Source organism: Podarcis filfolensis, assembly GCF_964270895.1.
Source record: "Podarcis filfolensis genome assembly, chromosome: 6".
Lineage (NCBI taxonomy): Eukaryota > Metazoa > Chordata > Lepidosauria > Squamata > Lacertidae > Podarcis > Podarcis filfolensis.
In genome coordinates, this window is record NC_139609.1 from 78558439 (window position 1) to 78571463 (window position 13025).

General features: G+C 41.7%; 1 protein-coding gene across 29 annotated transcripts in view; it reads right to left on the bottom strand.

Annotated features, from left to right (window-relative positions):
- Positions 1 to 13025, bottom strand: part of ZMYND8 (zinc finger MYND-type containing 8) — an 85850-nt gene that overhangs the window by 42991 nt on the left and 29834 nt on the right. For all 29 annotated transcript variants that reach the window (XR_014549158.1, XR_014549159.1, XR_014549160.1 and 26 more), the window contains 2 exons: positions 6877 to 6947; positions 102 to 250 (listed from right to left, as the gene is read on the bottom strand). Coding sequence is in view for 23 of the 29 variants with exons in the window: in XM_083618402.1 (XP_083474528.1) it covers positions 102 to 250; positions 6877 to 6947 (220 nt within the window). In the remaining 6 variants the exon portion in view is untranslated. The remainder of the gene's footprint in view (positions 1 to 101; positions 251 to 6876; positions 6948 to 13025) is intronic.

Sequence of the window (13025 nt, forward strand, 5' to 3'; positions counted from 1 at the left end):
TTACCATAAGTACAGATACTGGACCAAGGAAAGAGTAGAGCACCTAGTAATCTCCAATGGTTTCATATAAAACACTGCATCAAATCCACGACTTCTATTACCTGCTCTTTATTATTACTGTTCAATAAGCCAGGTTTCTTTTTCTTTTTAATAGGGCTTGATGATGCGTCCTCCGGGGAGTGGCCATTGGAAGAGTGTGGAGGACTTGGAAACTTCCTTTTTTGTGCTGTACGTTCAGCAGAGCCAGGATCTATAACAAAAATTATACCAACATTAAGCACCCCTAGCATACCACTAATGTACTAGCACTTTTTAGTATTTCAATGAACAGGACATAATAATACAGGTAATAATGCAGTAAAGAGACAGAATGCCAGGAAGGCTCTCTGTGGACTCTCAGAACTACTTTTTCTTGTACAGTATTGTGAACAATTCCACCAATTTCCCCTTGCCACAAATTTAAAAGTATTTTATTTAAGATATAGCCAGCAAGTATCAAATACTACATGCAAGTAATTTCTATATGTATAATCTAGCTCTCCACTTACTCAGCTACGTAACTATCACCACCAAGCCATGAAGAATCAGCCTAGACAAGAAAGTATGAAACTGAGGCCAAGCAGGCAAATATTACACACCTTGGAAAGTTCCAGAATGATTATTACCTAGCATCACTCTTGGTCATTGGTCTTGTGAAATGGTTATACAGAACCTAAACAATACTGCTGGGCACAACTGTGAAAAGTCAACAGCTTAAGAACAGTAAATGCTGAGAGGATGATGTGATTTAATTCTACTGATTAAGCATAACTAGAAAGGGTTCCAGAAGGGTTCCAAAGCATGCCTTTGGAAAATAAATTTATTTTAATATTGCATACTATATAAATACCCAGAGAAAAACACACCAAGTAGAAATTCAGTTTGGAATGTAGCTACCCAAATTTTTAATCTTCACATGACAATTTCCCTACCATTGTATTACTTATTTGTGGGTCATTCCACGCCAAATCACCTGATGCCATGTGCTCTCACAACTCAGATTTTCTTCAAAAAAATTTTTAATATGTAGATACCTATGAGATAACCTCAAATTATTTTTTTAAGATTTTTTGGTCCAAAATTGGGCGAGGGATAATTTTTTGAAGATTTCTATTTTCACGTGATTTAGGCCAATGAAATTTCTGCGTCATTTTAGAAAAAACCTCCTATTTTGCTTATTTTTCAACCGATTGGGCTTATTTTGGTATCACACATTCATGAGAATAGTTAAAATTGTACCCTCTTATGTTACAATGTCATCTGATATATTTTTAAAATTAAGTTATATTGATTATTGAATAAAAATAAAACAATGATATAGTGAAAGCTATTGTTTCCCATACATGTAATATTCAATGATGCTGTTTTGACCACTGTATGCAACATGACCTTTCTGAATCAGCAAGAAAAAATAATGTATTTATGTATTTTGCTGTACTTTTTTAAAAATTAGCATGAAAATTAACATACTTTGGGTTTAAGATATTTGACAGCACACAAAATGTACTGTCGGGTGACAGGGTTACAAAATGTACTTTCTGTGGTAGAATTTTTTTTTTATGTCACTTCACATTTGTATTCAAATATGTCCTAGAAAGTTGTGTGTTATCAAATGTAATCAAAGTTCCTATAATCACCCACTAAGAGCAACCACAGCACAAATATATTGGATCAAAAGCAAAACATGATGAGCATGAAAGTTGCCTTCTACCAAATCATATCATAGGCCCAGCTCGCTTGGTATTTTGAATACCAGGATTTACTAATCAATTTCAACCAATGGACACATTTTGAATTTTGAGAAACTGCTATGGGCACTATCACAAAATGGTGGCCATGGGGGGGCATGGCATAACACAAAATTAAAGTACAGCTGTTGTTGTATTCCCCATTGTCCCCTGGACAAGCTCATGCTTGCCTTGGGAAGTCACCTATGTCCTGTTGGTCCTGATTGTGGAGTTCACACACTATTGATTCTCTTCCCACACACTGATGTTATTGCAATCTAAAACAGAGAGCACTCCCCAGTACGAAGAAAAACATACACAAAGTGGCAACACCACACTCTAGTGCACGCATGAGAATAGAGTCATTGCTCCTTGCACCCAGATTATCTAGCTCAGAACCAGCCACGGCAAATCTCCTTGAAAGTACAATATAGCTCTATGTTGACTAACTATATAACTGCAAGGAAGCAGCAAAATATCTGAATCCACTATGGAAATGAGGTTATAACAACCAGATTCAAAAAACTAGTATAATGTGACTGTGCACTGCGGCAATGTTCAAAGTCAGCCTTTGTGATGATGGCAGGACTAGCTACGTTATTTTTAGAGAAATATCTCACTTCCACATCCTTCCTGATGTGCAAAAAGGAACATTCTCAGTTCCCCACTCAAGCCACTTGTAAATATATTGACGTTTTTGCCTTTCCAGTTTAGGAGCCTGAAAAACTGAGGTACAGCAAAGTCAAGAACACAAGAAAAAAATAGCCTTGTTGAAGATCCCTTGGCAGAACTGCTAAAATAAAGTTCAGCTTGCCAACACAGCTTGGAGCTAATTGCATTATATTAGTAACAGTCACTTTCCCATTAAAATCCTACCAAATTATGTATCCTAATTCAATTGCTTAGTAAGGGAGAACATTTTCCACACCCTCATAATTATGCCCTCTTAAATATTTCTTATTTACATTATACTCTACTCAACCAACAGACTTTAGGCAGCTTACAGTGTCAATAAAAATATTAAAAAGCCATTAAACCAACCCATATTGTGTTCACAGTCAAAAATCATAGAACACAAACACCAAATTCATCAATACAAAATCTGTCTAAAGGAGACAAGGACTATGAATACTTCCAAGTGACAATACAAACTCAATGGTCATGTTTGCATGTAATGCATTGCTAAACCATAATTCATGATCTGTGGATGAGCCTTAAACTCCAGCAAAATGCTGAGCGTGCAAGCTCCCGTCTCCTCTTCCTCCAGCATGGCTAGGAATGTGACTTCAGCTAAGTTTAGTTTCACTTTTACAGAATCCCAGCTTACTGTTATATTTGAACCAAGGATCATGGTCTAAAACAAAACATAAGCATATAAGAGCCTGATGGATCAGGTCAATGGCACATCCAGTTCAGCATCCTGTTCTCCCAGTGGTCAACCAGATGTTTGTGGGAAACCTGCAAGATGGATTCAAGCACAAGAGCACTCTCCCCTCCAGCAATTTGTTTTCAAGAGCATTGGTTCCTTCAACTGTGGAGGTAGAGCATAGGCATCATGGCTAGAAGCCATTGATAGTCCTCTGCTCCATGAATTTGTCCAAAACTCTTTTAAAGCCATCTAGGTTGGTGGCCATCACTGCCTCCTGTGGGAGGGAGTTCCATAGTCTAACTATGTGCTGTGTGAAGAAATATTTCATTTTATCTGTTATGAATATTCCAGCATTGAGTTTCATTGGGTGACCATGAGTTCTAGTGTTATGGGGGGGGGGGAGTTCTCTATCCACTTTCTCCATGGCATACATAATTTTATAAATTTCTCTCTCTTACCTTTTCTCTAAACTAAACAGTCTCAAATGCTGCAATCTTTCCTCATAAGGATTCTGTAACACTGGAAAGAGGATAGGGAAAGGGGGAGCTTGCAAGCCCAATGCTTTGCACATGCAGACTCGTTCATGTAGCACTAAACTGTTACACCATGATTTACTGTTATGTGTGACAATAATGCTTCTGAATACCAGTTTGTCCCGAGCACACCCAACCAAAGAGAACAAATGGTTGGTAGTTAAATTCTGTAATGACAAAACCACACATTTAAAGTGGGACCACGCCCCCACCGTGTGCTTAAGTATCCTCATATTATGGAGTGTGGACAAGTAACAGTCACTTCTCCTACACAAGGAAGTTGCTGCTGCATTTGCCTCTTCCATCTGCTCCAGGTCCCAGGAAACAGTGGGGTAGTGGATAGCAGGAATTTGATCAGCCTGTCCCTTGCCTGAACAGTCTCTTCCTCCACTTCCCACACAGTCCCCCAGGCTACTGCGTTCCTCCTCAGCAGGTCAGTCCCGGTGGCATGCCTCCACCCGGTGGCTGCTCCACCCGTCTCTGATCCCTCTCGGCCTCTCCTCTGTAAAGGTGGCAGTAGCAGCAGCTCAGCAGCCACTCAGTACAAGGGAGAGGCTCCTGTTGTGCCTGTCCTACCACACGGTTCTCCTGGGCCTCCAGGTTCTATCAGGCCACCAGTTGGGTCTGTCTCCATACCAGGATGAGAGGCACCCAGGGAGACACATTTCTCCACGAACTCTCCAGTTCCCTCACTCCCACTGGGCTCCTCTCTGCCTGCAGCAACAGTTGCAGCAACGGCTTTGGAGGCGCAAGGACCAGCCAGATGCTCCCACTGGTATTGTATTTTTCCTGGCAGCTTGCCAATCCTGTGGCGGTTGCCATCTTGCCTTGCCAGAAGTCCAGATGCAATTGATTTTCATCCAACGCTGTCAGCCCACTTGCAGATTTGTCTTCTGCTCGTGGAATGGGACTTCCCTTTCCTCTTATTTGTGCTTCAGTCACAAACCCCCTCTCCACCCATGGTGACAGCGAACAACAACAACAACACCTGGACATTTTGCCAGTCCGTGCTTTTTTACCCAAAATAATTACCCAAATGACAAAAATAAAATGCAACTTTATGTAGTGTCACAACTTATTTATAAACAGCCATCATTCATGATCTTGGATTCCAGCAAAATATTCTGCATGAAGGAAAATGTAAACAATCCCATAGGTTTTCAATATTATATTTTGTTATATGAAAAATGAATAATTCAGGAGCAAAAAATATGAGAGAATTCAATGTATACTTTGCACTTGTTGTGGCCTATAATTAGAGATTTGCTGCTTTGGAACTATTTAAATTCAGAGGAGATGGGAACTCGTTTAATTTTCCCATTAACAAAGGCATAACTGAGCTGTGTTGACATGACATGATGTACTAACCAAGAATGAGCAGCAAAGTCTGCAGTTCAAATCTTACCTCATCAATAAATTCATAAGGTAGTAGACAAGCCACTGTGTATCTTAGTTACAGCACCCACAACTGATAACAAAAACAATAATTTTGGCTTGCCTTTCGGAGCTGTTGTGAAAAACATATCCTCTCAGTATGTAAAGCACTTTGAACAACAAGGAAAAGTGCTAAATAGATGCAAGTATAATGTCCAAATTTGCCAAAAGAAGAGGCTTTAGGTGCCCCTTTCCCCAATTATTTGCAAATACAGTGTAACAACAGTAAGTGCACCACAGTGCAACTAGCAAAACTAAAATTGCATTTCTTTGCACAAAGGGTGAACAAGTCACAGAAAGAGCAAGACTAAAAAGGGATTAATACTGCAATCTATTTCCTCCATTCCAAATCATGGAGCCATACTCTCCAATGCCAGAAAGGAGAAACTGAGAGTGTGAGTCTGGCTGGCTATGACTTGGTATAACTAAGAGGGCTCCCAAATGGAAGTCTTCTCCTCAATATCCCAAGAGAGGCACAGAAGGACTGTTATATACATTAGGTGTATTAGTATACACCACCACCAGAGTATAAAGTGCTTAAGGGAATAATGTGTGCCCTAAGGAACTCATACACAACCTTAATTTACATCATGGGAGGGGCAGGGGGACCACAACAAGGGATGAATGGGGGCAAATGCAGGTAGAAACCTATAGGTATTCTTGGAGGTAGTTATACCTAAGAGGCAGCAAGGGAGACTGGGTAGAGCTTTTACAAGAAAAAGAGACTTTAAGGCAACTCAGGATGGTAGAGCTGGAGAAGTGATGGTCATTGACAGAAATATTGGGTTATGAAAGCAAAGCTTTGTGAGGGGAGATTTAAAAAAGCAAGTAGTTTGTACTGGATGTAGAAGGGAAAGGGGATGCCAGCATAAGAATTTGAGAAAAGTTGTCACATGGCCTGAACACTGAGAAAGATGAATGATTTTGGCAGATTTGTGTTAGATAAGATGAAAAACAACTCAATGTGAGTCATAGCAGAATATGACCATAGCATAACAAAGAGCTTTAGCTGAGCAGAAGGTTTGGGAGAAAGAGCATGGTGGCAATATAATGAATATGGGAAACAACAATAAAACTACAGTATTTAAAGAGTGGATGGTGACCTTGTTAATGATGTCCATTCACTGAGATACAGGACAAAATAAGATTTATGACCTAATAATAAATATTAAGTGTCTGGGCAGGAACCAAAAGAATGGCACTTGTAAAATAGTTATGCCACAGTATTCATAGGAGCAGGTAAAGGTAAAGGTAAAGGTACCCCTGCCCGTACGGGCCAGTTGTGTCCGACTCTAGGGTTGTGTGCCCATCTCACTTAAGAGGCCGGGGGCCAGTGCTGTCCGGAGACACTTCCAGGTCACGTGGCCAGCGTGACGAAGCTGCTCTGGCGAGCCAGCACCAGCGCAGCACACGGAAACTCCGTTTACCTTCCCGCTAGAAAGTGGTACCTATTTATCTACTTGCACTTAGGGGTGCTTTCGAACAGCTAGGTGGGCAGGAGCTGGGACCGAACGACGGGAGCTCACCCCGCCGCGGGGATTCGAACCGCCGACCATGCGATCGGCAAGCCCTAGGTGCTGAGGTTTTACCCACAGCGCCACCCGCGTCCCGCAGGAACCAAAAGAATGGCACTTGTAAAATAGTTATGCCACAGTATTCATAGGAGCAGGAGCATAGGTCAAATCAATGTCAAAGGTTCCAAGTCACCAGATGAAGCAATGTTAGCCAGTTTTCTCCTTATGCTCTGAGGAACAGAAACACTGTTTTAACTCACCTTTGGATCGAGTGGAGATATCCATCCCTTCCACCACCTCCTGCTCTGCCTTTATTTCTTCTTCAGCCAAGCTAAGAAAGCAAAGAGATACTTAAGATTATTATTTTCACACTGTAGTTTACATATTGCGGCCTTAAAGAGGAAGGGAAGCTGACTAGCAGCCTGATTCTCACTTCCATGTGCTACTGCAGTGCATGGGTATTGTGGCAACAGCGGAGTTAATACTCTCATCCAAATTTCAACACTAGAGTACACACCAACCTGATAAGGATCTCTGGTATGCTATCACCTACACATACCAAGGGTACTGAGCAATGGGGACAGGAAAGAGGAGGGGTCAAAATAGTTCTGAGCTTGACTAAGATCCTGAATCCACCTTTGCAAGAAATAATTTATGTTACCTATCAAGAATTGACAGTTCTGAGTAGTAGTAATGTCAACTCCTATAAGAAATGTTGAATACAAAGATGTATTAGGTACATTTCAGAAGTATTGATACAATAAATTACATTGGTGTTTGATTTTGGATGGATAGACCTGTAAGTTGGATAAAATGCCTAAGAACCTGTTCCAATATCCTTTTTTCATTATCAGAAGTAGAAGATTGCAAGTGCACATTTCATTATTCATATAATGTATTTGTTTTAGTGCTTAAATTGTAAACCGTCTTGGGCACTTTGGAAGAAATATGGTATATATATAAATAAATAAATAAATAAATAAATAAATAAATAAATAAAAAATGTTCAGTCTAAGAAAGATGGTAGAAAGCAGAGAAGGTAAGAGTTGTATGGGTTTCTATTGCAAATCTGTAAATGACAAATATACAGACTTCTAAGAGATAATATTCAAGGGACTATGGTGACTACACTTCTTAGAGTCTAGTCTGGAAATTTGTTTTCTAAAATACCATTGCAGCACCATATTAAATATATTTTTTAAACCTGAAACAAAATGAGAATAAAAGAGTTCCCCACAGAAAACAAATTGCCATGGTGAACCCTAACCCTGAGACACAGAATGAAGTTCAGTGAATCTTAATGCACACATTTTTCATGGAAACTATTTGTGATTTTCTTTAAAAAAGTATTTTATAACTTGATTAAAACCATTAGAGCTTACTGGCCATTAGTTATTAAGATCATGTGGTAACAAGAAAGCTTTTTTAAGGGGTGGTCTAACTCTCACTTCTTTCAGGCAGCCTGGGACCACTCCTTCTTTTAGAGAGGGACTAATATATCTCCTTGGTCAGCTAGCAGTCCTCTCCCTGTCATATGTTATCAACCACAAGGGTCAAGGGCCAAGAACACAAACGGTCAACCACTCCCATCCATATCCTTGAACCTTATCAATTGAAACAAATTTTCCAACAACTGACCTGATAGCACAAGGTACTACTGATCCGCTACAATATTAGTGTCTAGGTCCCCATGAATACAAGCAATGTTATTCTCAAAAGCCTTGCAAAAAGTCAATGCAGACTACTATGTGTTCTACCACTTCCTTTCAGCCAGTGTGTAAAAGCTCCATACTGTACTACTCTATAAAGCTCCACTGAACATGACACCAAGGGTGCAATGGAGGCAGAGAAGCAACTCTTCCTTGATGCTTTCCACCACAAAGCAGGCTCAACAGGTAATTTCCTAAGTGCGAGCAGTTTCTGAGCTCTGGGCACAATACTGCACCTAAGATTTCAGATTAAAACTGCAGAGTGGAAGGAAAGTAGGACCTTTTTCTGTCTCCCCACTCCTAGCTAGTCTCTGAAGACTGGAGAAGAGACCCCTCTTAAGAATATTAGGAGGGTAATCAGGGAAAAGATTAGACCATGTGAAAAATGCATAGTTTAGCTGTAGTTCATTCATTTTCAGCTTTGTGGTGTTCTTATAAACATGTGTGTCTAGACATTTTGTTTTTGCGCCCATAACCTAGGTTTAGGGTGCCATTTAGCTCCTAGCTTTCATATCTCAGTTTCTAACACTATACGAGCATGCACTTAAGTTCAATTATATTGCTTGGAGACTTTCTCCACTTGCATTCTAGCTGTTTTCCAACTGGTATCACTGCCTTCTGCTTTGTGGTATATCACAGTGCCACCCCAGGCTTGGCTAAATGGAAGAAAATACTCAGGAGCAATCATGTCATCTGCCTGGATCATTTCTATATCTGTCAGACTGACCAGATCTTTGATATGGTCGCAAGACCCTGTCATCTGAAGAAGACCCCAGAGCCAACAGAAAACTAATAGGATACATTAGGGCAGACCATTCTAACAGAGGGGGAAAGTTACTGTTAATCTGAACCTCAACAGGTGAGCTGATCATGCCAAGGAAATGGTATCAAAAGTGATCACCTTCAGATCACTCTCTTCCTACCCCACCAAGAAAATCAGGTCTGGTGTGTGATCACCTAGGTGTGTTGGTCTGAAGACAAGTTGGGACAACCCTGTGAAGTCTTGAGCTGCCCCAGAAACAGCAGCCTCAGCATGGATGTTAAAATACCTCAGGACTGACAGCCTGGAGAATCTCAACACCACGTCCCAGATGTTCAGGCGGGGAGACTGTCGGGAGCAAGGAGCAAACGCAATCCCTAATCTGTCCTGTTCATCCAGTGCCAGGCACAACACCAGGAACTCAGAAACAGAAACCAGAAACAGAAGTATCAATTTATACGGACAACTTCCTCAAGCCTTAGATCTGCTCTGGTGATGAACTAAAAACCCTGGCAGACACAACTTGGAAAAACCACCCCTTCCCTGCTTTCCAGGCTTTGGTTATACAAGTCCAGTTTGTCTCCATAGCTGAGGGGAAACATGGGAGTTTATTCTTAGTGCAATATGCTTCAGTCAAAAAGCAGGAAATTGTCTTATGGCTCTCCAAATGTCTGAGACTCATAGGAGCTGCCAATACCTGTGAAACCTGCCCAGTTGCCACCAACCAGAATAATATGGAATATAAATGATTAGATGGCAGAGGTTCAAATAGGACACAGCAGGAATACTTAAGGTCATGAAATAACAAGAATTCAAGGCCCTGCATTCTGTTTCTAAAAACAGTTGGCCATATGTCTCTGGGAAGCTCACAAAAGGCAATCATCCATGGCTTCATAATTCATGCCTTATTAGCCCAGTGTGTTAAATGACATTAAGCCAGAGTTCCCAGTTTCAGGCAAAATGGGTAACTCTGGCTTAATGGATTTCCACATTGAACCTAGTGCACAGTGGGGAAAAGAGGAGTGAGAGAAGTCTTTGCACCCACGGCTTTATAAACCGTGTAAACCATGCCTAAAGACAAATGCCTAAAGGTGACCACTGAAGGCATGATGGCAATAGTCATTCTCTCTTTGATCACCTCTTGCACTTAGTAATCAATATATACCACATATGAACTGGAAGTTCCCATTATTAACTATCATGTCTAATGGCTATCAAATCTGTCCTGTAGAAATTGTCTAATCTTTTAATTATGGTGCCCTAGGAAGAACATTCCATAAGAGAACAGCTACTAAAAAGGTTAATTCTTGTGTTGCCACTTTATGGGCCTCCTGTGGAGGTGGCACATGGAGAAGGGTCTCAGATGACAATTGCAGTGTCTGGGTTGGTTTATATGGAGACAGCTGGTCCTTGAGGTCCTGAGCTACACAACATTCTATAGGTCAAAACCAGCACTTTGAAATTGGCCGAGAAACTAATTGGAAGCCAGTGCAGACAGACCAAGATTAGTGTTATGTTCTCAGACCATACATATTGTCCTGGTGAGCATCCAGGAAGCTGAATTCTATACTACCTGCAGTTCCCAAACGATCTTCAAAGGCAGCCCCAAGTGCAATAGATTGAAGTAATGAACATAGAGATTTCCAGAGTGTAGAAAACAGAAACTAGGCTCTTTGTGTTCACATTGGAGCATAGGTGGGCCACTCCACGCCACCAAAGTCACTTAAGCCTCAAGCAACAGTGATGGAACCAGAAGTATCCCCAAGCTATGTGACTGCTCCTTTAGAGAGAGTGTAACCCCATCCAGAGCTGGCAGTTTCACATCCATCTGGTGTAAGGAACTATGCAAATGCTCTATTTTATTTTATTTATTTATTTATTGAATTTATATACCACCCTATGCCTGGAGGTCTCAGGGCAGTTCATCCTCTTTAGCCTTCCTTACAACTAAGACTGTGTCTTTATTATTCCATTTGCTATTGTCTATACCAGGCATAGGGAAACTTGGCCCTCCAGATGTTTTGGGACTACAACACCCATCATCCCTGACCACTGGTCCTGTTAGCTAGGGATGATGGGAGTTGTAGTCTCAAAAACATCTGGAGGGCCGAGTTTGCCTATGCCTGGTCTACACCAGCTCCAGCTCTAGAAGAGCCAATATGACAAGGAGAACACAGTAACAGCATACAGAGCTTGCTTTGGGAATCTTTGCTGGTTGCTTGGTATCCAGAATAACTTGGTAGTCATTGTTAAACTTGAGAACCTGGTTCTTTATCCACGACTAGATCATTTATGCATAGCTTAAATTATACAAATTCCATAACAAATCTTGGGGAAGCCCACTATGCCCATCTGCTCCTTGTTTTTAAGCAACTAATGATCTGTAAGGTAAAGGTAAAGGGATCCCTGACCATTAGGTCCAGTCGTGGCCGACTCTGGGGTTGCGGTGCTCATCTCGCTTTATTGGCCGAGGGAGCCAACATACAGCTTCCAGGTCATGTGGCCAGCATGACTAAGCCGCTTTTGGAGAACCAGAGCAGCGCACAGAAACACCGTTTACCTTCCCGCCGGAGTGGTACCTATTTATCTGCTTGCACTTTGACGTGCTTTCGAACTGCTAGGTTGGCAGGAGCAGGAACCGAGCAACGGGAGCTCACCACGTCACGGCGATTCGAACCGCCGACCTTCTGATCGGCAAGTCCTAGGCTCTGTGCTTTAACCCACAGCGCCACCCGCGTACAATGCCCTAATTAATTCTTTAGGAGTCAACTGTCAAAAATCTTTTTCAAAGTACCGTATTTTTCACCCCATAGGGCGCACTGGCCCATAGGGCACACCTAGTTTTTTTGGGGGGGGAATAAAGAAAAAAAATTTATCCCCCCCCCAGGCACGGGGCTGGGGCGGGGGAAGCCCGAGCTTCCCCCAACCCCAGCCCCCAGAACAGGCTGCTATCTGCAAGCCTAGGGAGCCCGGCGGGAAGTCGCGCCGGTCTCCCCAGGCTTGTGGATATCTGCCCAAAGTCGCATAGCTCTCCCAGGCTTCAGGATGCAGGCAGCTCTCCGCAAGCCATGGGAGAGCTGCGCGACTTCGCGCCGGGCTCCCATGGCTTGCGGATAGCTTCCTGAAGCCTGCATTTGCCCCATAGGACGCACACACATTTCCCCTTCATTTTTGGAGGGGGAAAAGTGCGTCCTATAGGGCAAAAAATACGGTATTTAGAATATTCTGAGCTAATTTCTATCTACATATTTGCAGATAAGATAATATTCTCTTTGCAGGCATGACAGAAATAAATACAATAAATTACTTCTGCCTCTTCTCTGCTGCTCTTCCAAATGCCCCACAGTTATGAAATTTCTAAATTTTCTAAAATTGTGCAAGACAACAGGTAACACATTTTAGTGGTAATTAATTACATCGAAAACAGAATACTTTTTTGGAAATAGATTAAGGATAGGACCATAGATTTGACTTCACATCTCTGTTATATACACTACTCTATCAGGATCCCAAGATCAGCGAAACATTATACAGATATACGTTTACCAATTGTCACAATGGTTTTGCATTATGGGGCTAGAATATCCCTGCATTTTCTGACAGCAATAAACACACACTCGTTCCACTTATCAACTGGGGTTATAGCGGTGAAATTTTGTACATAGAGAATAACCTTCCATTTTAATTTTAATCACACTATATGTAATTTAAGGAACGTTCCAAACCCAAGGTTCGCTGGGATGGCCAAGTGAGGATCCAGAGGATCTCCAGCTCAACCAGGCCATGTCGGCATATGCCCCACATTCTGGTTTAGCCAGAGATACACTGGCATAACTCCCTCAAACTGACTATGCTGGCTGAACTGAGACTGGTATATCTTCCACGAGCATAAGCCCTTTAAAATGGGTGTTTTGGGGTGCGGTGGGCAGAATCTTAACAC